The sequence below is a fragment of the Loa loa genome, assembly GCF_000183805.2.
Source record: "Loa loa unplaced genomic scaffold supercont3.8, whole genome shotgun sequence".
NCBI lineage: Eukaryota > Metazoa > Nematoda > Chromadorea > Rhabditida > Onchocercidae > Loa > Loa loa.
Window position 1 is genome coordinate 317,247 of NW_018108188.1, and position 6,910 is coordinate 324,156.

At 32.7% G+C, this 6,910-nt stretch overlaps 2 protein-coding genes across 2 annotated transcripts in view; both read left to right on the top strand.

Annotated features, from left to right (window-relative positions):
• The window catches only part of LOAG_11331 (hypothetical protein), a 5,890-nt gene extending 1,132 nt beyond the window's left edge, over positions 1 to 4,758 (top strand). Inside the window, exons 2-10 of the mRNA XM_020448332.1 lie at positions 581 to 822; positions 1,521 to 1,622; positions 1,756 to 1,854; positions 2,068 to 2,181; positions 2,553 to 2,685; positions 2,995 to 3,146; positions 3,479 to 3,596; positions 3,886 to 3,974; positions 4,553 to 4,758. Of these exons, the coding sequence (XP_020301514.1) occupies positions 581 to 822; positions 1,521 to 1,622; positions 1,756 to 1,854; positions 2,068 to 2,181; positions 2,553 to 2,685; positions 2,995 to 3,146; positions 3,479 to 3,596; positions 3,886 to 3,974; positions 4,553 to 4,636 (1,133 nt within the window). The 3' untranslated portion in view covers positions 4,637 to 4,758. The remainder of the gene's footprint in view (positions 1 to 580; positions 823 to 1,520; positions 1,623 to 1,755; positions 1,855 to 2,067; positions 2,182 to 2,552; positions 2,686 to 2,994; positions 3,147 to 3,478; positions 3,597 to 3,885; positions 3,975 to 4,552) is intronic.
• A 1,100-nt stretch (positions 4,759 to 5,858) lies between these two features.
• The window catches only part of LOAG_16567 (WD domain-containing protein), a gene marked incomplete at its 5' end in the record, with an annotated part of 4,039 nt that continues 2,987 nt past the window's right edge, over positions 5,859 to 6,910 (top strand). The window contains 3 exons of the mRNA XM_020449219.1: positions 5,859 to 5,940; positions 6,123 to 6,274; positions 6,576 to 6,677. Coding sequence (XP_020307288.1) covers positions 5,859 to 5,940; positions 6,123 to 6,274; positions 6,576 to 6,677 — 336 coding nt within the window. The remainder of the gene's footprint in view (positions 5,941 to 6,122; positions 6,275 to 6,575; positions 6,678 to 6,910) is intronic.

A 6,910-nucleotide genomic window follows, 5' to 3' on the forward strand; every position in this document is an offset into this window, starting at 1 on the left:
ATTAATTGTCATTATCGTTATCATCATCATTATCGTGATCATTAATGACTCCCATCGCTTTGAAGTATAGGTCGAATTTGCCGACATAGAAGGAATTAGCTACGCATGCATTAGTCCACAAGCTATTAAAATAATTTTTGAGAATGTATATTCCGCTATTAACATCCAGTTATTAATAAAAGCAGTTTTCAAGTTAATGCAAGGAACTCCTTGTTTTTCAAGTTTTATTCTGGATGTGACTTTTCTGAGCTACGCATTCCTAGGAAGAGACAAGTAAGCATTCCCAGTGTCTCCATGTACTAGAGCACATTAAAATCTGAAAGATGTACTATAGAATATGTAGCTAGATTCGGCACTATGACTTCGTACATTTTCGTCAATTAAATGATAGTGTCAGCATCTTCGTTGCTTGGAAAGATTTTTTCAAATCACTATTTTGTATATATCTTCAAGTTCTACTCTTTTTGTTGTAGCTCAGGTCATAAATAATTTTATTATAAGTAAGTTCATATCTTAATGATTATGACATGATACTGAAAGTAGACAACCACGACGAAACGTCTCATTGTTCATTTTTCAGCAACACCAACAAATACTGGTATATCTCGGCCATCTGGACCAAGCAGTATCGAAAGTGCTCCTCCTCCAACACCGACGATTGCAGCACCAGCTCCTCCTGCTCCACCAAAGCGTCGCCAAATTTATCGTTTTGCTTCAAGTCGACCACTTTTTGCGGCCGGTTGGTCTAGCAAAACGGATTCAGAAGGTCGATGGCGCATTGCTGTTGGTAGTGTTGTGGAGGATAAACCTCATAATAATAGGGTTCGTCTGATTATTTATAACATGGGATTTTTGCAACTACAATAATAGTGAAGTAAAAACTGTGCACCATACTGAAAGCATAGGAGGTTAGACAAACTATTCTCAAACATTATAATTGAGTATTGTCACAGCAAAGACATGGGAGGAATTACAAACTTCAAATATTATTATGAACGAAGATAAGTCGAAGAACGGTGACATTATTTATCTTGTGTTACGAATCCGAAGAGTGAAACTTGAATACTTGATAAATTGTGCAGAAGATGATGTCTAATGTTTATTATAATTAATATGAACCAAAAAAGGTGGTAGAAATAAAAAAAAGGAAAATGATAGAAACTGTGAACAAATAACAATGCAATGAAATATATATGGGAATAGCAGCAAAAATAAGGGACTTAATATTTAATATTGTGGATACTCCAGTGAGAAATCTATAAAAAGTGATTTCCTAACAACGATTATTTTTCCTAACTTCAACTGTTTAACTGTTTTTATATTTTCCGAATTACACATGTTTAATTGTTTATTCGAATACATTTCTTGTTAGCAAAACGTAGACTTATGCTTACTTACGAAAGAAAGCCCAAGAATCAAGCTGTGAAATTATTCCTCTTTTCATAGTCGACTTATTTTTTTATAGTTATATCCAGCTTTTTTTTAATTTTTCAGTGTTTTTATTTCTAATATATCTGCAGGTATCAGTCATACAATTGGACGAGCAGCAAGGTGAGCTTGTGGAGAGGCTTTCATTTGAGCATACATTTCCTCCGAATTGTATTCAATGGATTCCAGATGTGGTTCGTATTAGTTTGAACTTAATGTTTTTGCAGATTTTATAATTTGCGTATATAATTCCATAAAATTATCTGCTTATTGAAGTAGAACTTACCAGTTCTCATTATCGCTACTTTACGTATTGTACTTTTGTAGATGGATTCCTATCCTGATCTATTGGCAACCAGTGGAGAATGTTTGAAAATTTATCGAGTAGAACCAAATTCTGTAATGATGGAATGCATTTTAAATAATGTATGTTGTTACACTGTAGTACTTCTGTCCAGCTGATCTTGTTGATAACTTGCCGATGCTTACATCCATGAAATCACTTAACAGTAGCAAAGTCTGGAGTAGTCATCAGTATTTGTGCCTTTTTCCAGTAAACATTTTGCTACATGGAATCATGCTGATAGTCACTTGTAACTGAATGCAGAAACTTTGAAATTATATTCGTTGAAATTACAGAAACAAGCATCAAATTATTCTGGACCATTAACGAATTTCGACTGGAATGATGTTGACCCAACACTGATTGGTACTTCTTCAATTGATATGAGTTGTACCATATGGCAGCTTGAGGTGAGCACATTAAAGAAAAAATCTAGGATCATTTCAGCATAATTTCTTTTTGAAAATTTGTTTAACTTAACCATGCAGATTTAGTTTGATGTTTAATTTGAATATGATTTTGCACTTTAATTCAGTTCGATTATGTAGAACTAATGCCTGTACAGAAAAGCCCCCTTGAGGTTATACACATGGCAGTCTTAGTGAAAGTTAGGTCACTATAACTATTTTGGGAGGCTGTGACAATATTTATTTGACAGAAAAAGTTTGATTCGTAATATAAGTCTAATTTACAAAAGATTTTCTCTTCACAGAGATCTGTATTATTTATTTACCTTGAAGGTGTTGAAGGTGTCGTATTTTATGTAATATAGTGTTTTCAGACGGGGCAGGCACTTGCTCAGACCAAAAAAACTAATGGCAGTGTCAAAACGCAGTTGATAGCTCATGATAAGCCAGTGCATGATATCAAATTTTCGAGAATAAATCGTGGACGAGATAATTTCGCTACTGTTGGTAAAGTCATAGCTGTGCTTTTAAATGCTGTTCAGAAATTATTTCATTCTTGTTTGTCATTAAGAATTCATATATGGTGCAAGTTTCATTTCATATTTTGTTGCATTCTTGCTAATTGCTAGGCTTTGGAAATTCCCTGTATTTACGATAGTGGGCAAAGCACGCAGCGGGGAAATTATTTCGATAGAAAATTGAACTCATATTTATCAGGGAAATCAAATATTTGCAGAATCAAATATTTGTAAGGTAAAGTTTCCAAACTAAGCATTAATGATAGCAGGAAGGTATTGTATGAAAAACTTATAACAGGTGCGGATGGAAGTGCTCGATTATTTGATTTACGAAATTTGCAACACTCTACAATAGTTTATGAAGATCCCTTACGTTCACCACTGATGAGGCTAGCATGGAACAAGCAGGAGAGTCACTACTTGGCTACTTTTGCACAGGATTCTGCTGAGGTACAGTGATGTATAGTGTTTTAATTTATTTTATCATGTTCTTCCTTCTTGAGCCAAAATTTTCATAAGTGGTGAAAGTTAACTCTACTAAACTTCGGACATCTCATCGTTTTCTGAAAGATTGGAACAATATTATTGGGTTTATTGAAGCAAATTTTGTAAAAGCTTTTAATTGCTGGGAAAGGACTTGGAGTTGAATAAGTTTGGACGCACGAACTGCCAGCTTAATCATCAATTTTAAACATAGCATAATTAGCAGTTATAGGATATGTCCAAATATTACAAATATTTTAGGTTGCTGTAATATACTTTACCATATGATGTTATTGTAGGTAGTGATAGTGGATATAAGGGTGCCTTGTAATCCCCTTGCTCGACTTCATAATCATCGCGCTTGTGTAAACGGTGTTGCTTGGGCTCCACATTCTTCATGCCACATATGCACAGCTGGTAATTTCAATAGACTTTAAATATATTAATTTTTAAGACTGCATTCTAAATCATCATCGTGATCATAATGAAATATTGCTCGTAACTTTTTCAAACCTCAAGTTCATTATTTTCATATTTGGTGTAAGTTTAAACCTCACTGTGAGTTGATGATGATGAAATACTGGAATAATTTCGCTGTTTACTCTTAATTTTAACAATTTTCAAGTGTTTCGAAATTCGAATACTTCTAGTACTTCAACTTCGAGTTCAACGAGACATTTCGATGAAAATTCTTTGCTTAATTTAGGAGATGATCGACAAGCTTTAATTTGGGACATCTCGCCAATGCCTAGACCAGTTGAAGATCCAATACTAGCCTATCAAGCTGAGGGAGAGGTAATTTTGGTTATATAAATAAATTTTAAAGCACTGGTTGCTGGATTGATAGAATTCTTCTTCGGCACTTTGATGTTAGCAATTTATTCGCAGTGTTTCAACTTCCTTTGAATCGTTTAACTGGTCAGTTTCTAACAGTAGCAAATATTTTTTTTCTGACAACAAATAATATAACAGATATTATAACAATATAACAGATAATAGCAAATACTATAACAGACATTCATCTAATTTAATGATGAAAGTCGAAGGACTTTTAGTATTTACTGATTAGTAAATTTCATATAATTGCAATAGGAAAGATATGTTTACGAATTCATTTGGAAAGTTGCGATGACTGCATTAAGTAATTTATCCCAGAAGAATTTTCCAAAATTTACGATGCTGTGAATTCCTGGTTAATATATACATTTACGAATTTCATTTTATGGGAATAACAAAAACTACGTGTTTTTTTGGTATCCAAAACGTTTTTATTAGCCAAGCTTATAGTAATACACTATCTCACATTTAGGTTTTACAGCTATTTTAATTAAATTCTTGTTTCTATTTATATAGAAATTGGTTGTTTTTTTCAGGTAAATCAAGTGCATTGGTCAGCTTCTCAGATAGATTGGATTTGCATTTGTTTTGGAAAATGTTTGGAAATTCTTCGAGTTTGAAAAAACTCTCGCTTTTGAAGTACATACTGATTTTTTAAGTCGCTTAAAATTTTCGTCGTTGTCTATTCTCTGCTTTCATAGACTCTAAAATACAGATGTATCGCACAAATATTTTGACCACTTAGTGATCAAGTTTATAATGTTCCTTTTCAATTTCATTCCTGAAATTCTTATCGAAGTGCCTTTCTACTCTCTGCTTCCTTTTAATGGGTTATCCATCTTTTTCCCTTTTAATGGATTATGCATGAAAAGGAGGGGGATGATGTTACTGGAAGGATGAATATTCTTCAAATTCTTGATGATTATTCGTTTGTTTTAGGTTTTGTTTATTTTCTTCCATCTTTTTAATTTATATCTGTTATTGAGCCGTTGTAATTGCTGTTTCAGTTCCCCTTTATAATGCTGGTGAATGAACGCACCATTAAACTTATTGTTGAGGTTTTGCTTTATATATAATTTTCAGTAATTAATAAAGTTGTACTATTTAAATCGCAATATGTTTATAATCACTGTTCGATGGGGAAGAATGGATAAATTCCTTTCCTCAATCACAAAACCTAAAGTGGAAGATAATGGATCATAGTTCAGATGACCGGAGATTATGTGTTCTGAAGGTCGATGATTGTTCCTAGAATAAGTTGAGAATTAACACTGATCACCATAAGTAATACTTCGTAAAGTAGAATACATAAAATTTCTCATTTGGATTTACTACCACGATTGTAGTTCTTGTTAATTTGTTGTTTCCTGTGTTATTCGTTATATATATATATATATAAAGATCAGTGGTAGAAATCTCCATTATTTCTTTACCTTCGTTATAATATCAGGGTTTTTATGCGCAAGTATTTCAGTGGGTGTGGAATAATTACAATAACTTGTTTCAAAAAATAAAGTTCTTTGTTCACTGATTCTCCGCTTTCTGGTTTGTTCACTACTTGAATGATTATTTAAATCATTTGAAAGAATTGTTTGAGTTTCTTATTTTCATTCAAATCAGTTTGTTGATTTGCATGGTTTCTTGAGAATTTCAAAACACTTCGGTAAATTGGGAACCTACTGGTGTTGTGTTGATTGAGCGAATATGTGAAGTCAGAGGGTTCATTTTATCCTCCAGTTCATTTTAATTATGCCATTTCTGATTCTTCATAAATTTCTTATGTTGTTCTGTATGTTGCAGGACCGTTAGTCAGGACTGTCCACAGTTTAAGCGTTAAGACTAATGGCAATCACACAACATTTATCTCACGTTATGCAACAACTTATGGACAATGAGATCACTCAAATGGTATCTAATCAATCCAGTAAGCTGATTTTGAATTTGCATGTTTAATGATATTTCATATCATATCGTTGATGTGTAATTGAAACTTTTCGCATTTAGGCAACAGCTTGTTGGTAAAGCGCAAAAATTTCCATACATCTGCAATAATTGAAATGTTTGTACTGGCTGTAGTATTTTGATTGCCACATCCGCCATTTGTAGGTGGTATATCGAGTTCGAATTCCAAACACAAAGAGGTTTACAAGTACGAGGCACCGCATACACTATACTCCACTGCCTGGTCTCAGCATCCCGACCCAGCGAAGAAGTTCCGCTTAGCATTAGCTAGCTTCATTGAGGAATACAATAATAAGGTTTTTGGCTTTTGTTTCGTTTCGTTATAAGGAAGAGAATATTTTTTCCTGTGCGGATTTTCTAAGGCGTGAATATTTTGGTTTAACAACAAAAATAAAATATAGTTTGAAATAATGTGCTCAAATTGAAATTAAGTTTAAATAATGCTGGATAAAAGCGTCATCTTATATATATATATATATATATATATATATATATATATACATAATGTGAAATATTAGATTAATTATGCCATTATAAATCCATTAGGAAATAACAAAAATTAACTGGAACTTGAGAAGTACTTTTGGCCAATCGTAGGTTTCAATAGTGAAACTTGACGAAGACGCTGGTGAATTTATCGATTGTGGTAGCTTCGATCATCCATATCCAGCTACAAAGGTGATGTGGATTCCTGATCAGGTTTGTTTTTAAGCACTTTTTAGTAAATTAAATTTTATTTCTTCGGTTTTTTTGTATATCAGAAAAATTGTTGTCATTTCAAATAATGGTAGTCAGATATTATATTTGTGATACACACCTGATTTCAGTAATTCTTCTCAGTTCTAATAGAATGCCATCTAACCTGAAAAATATGTATTACCTATTATGTATATGTATTACATATATATATATATATATATATATATATGTGT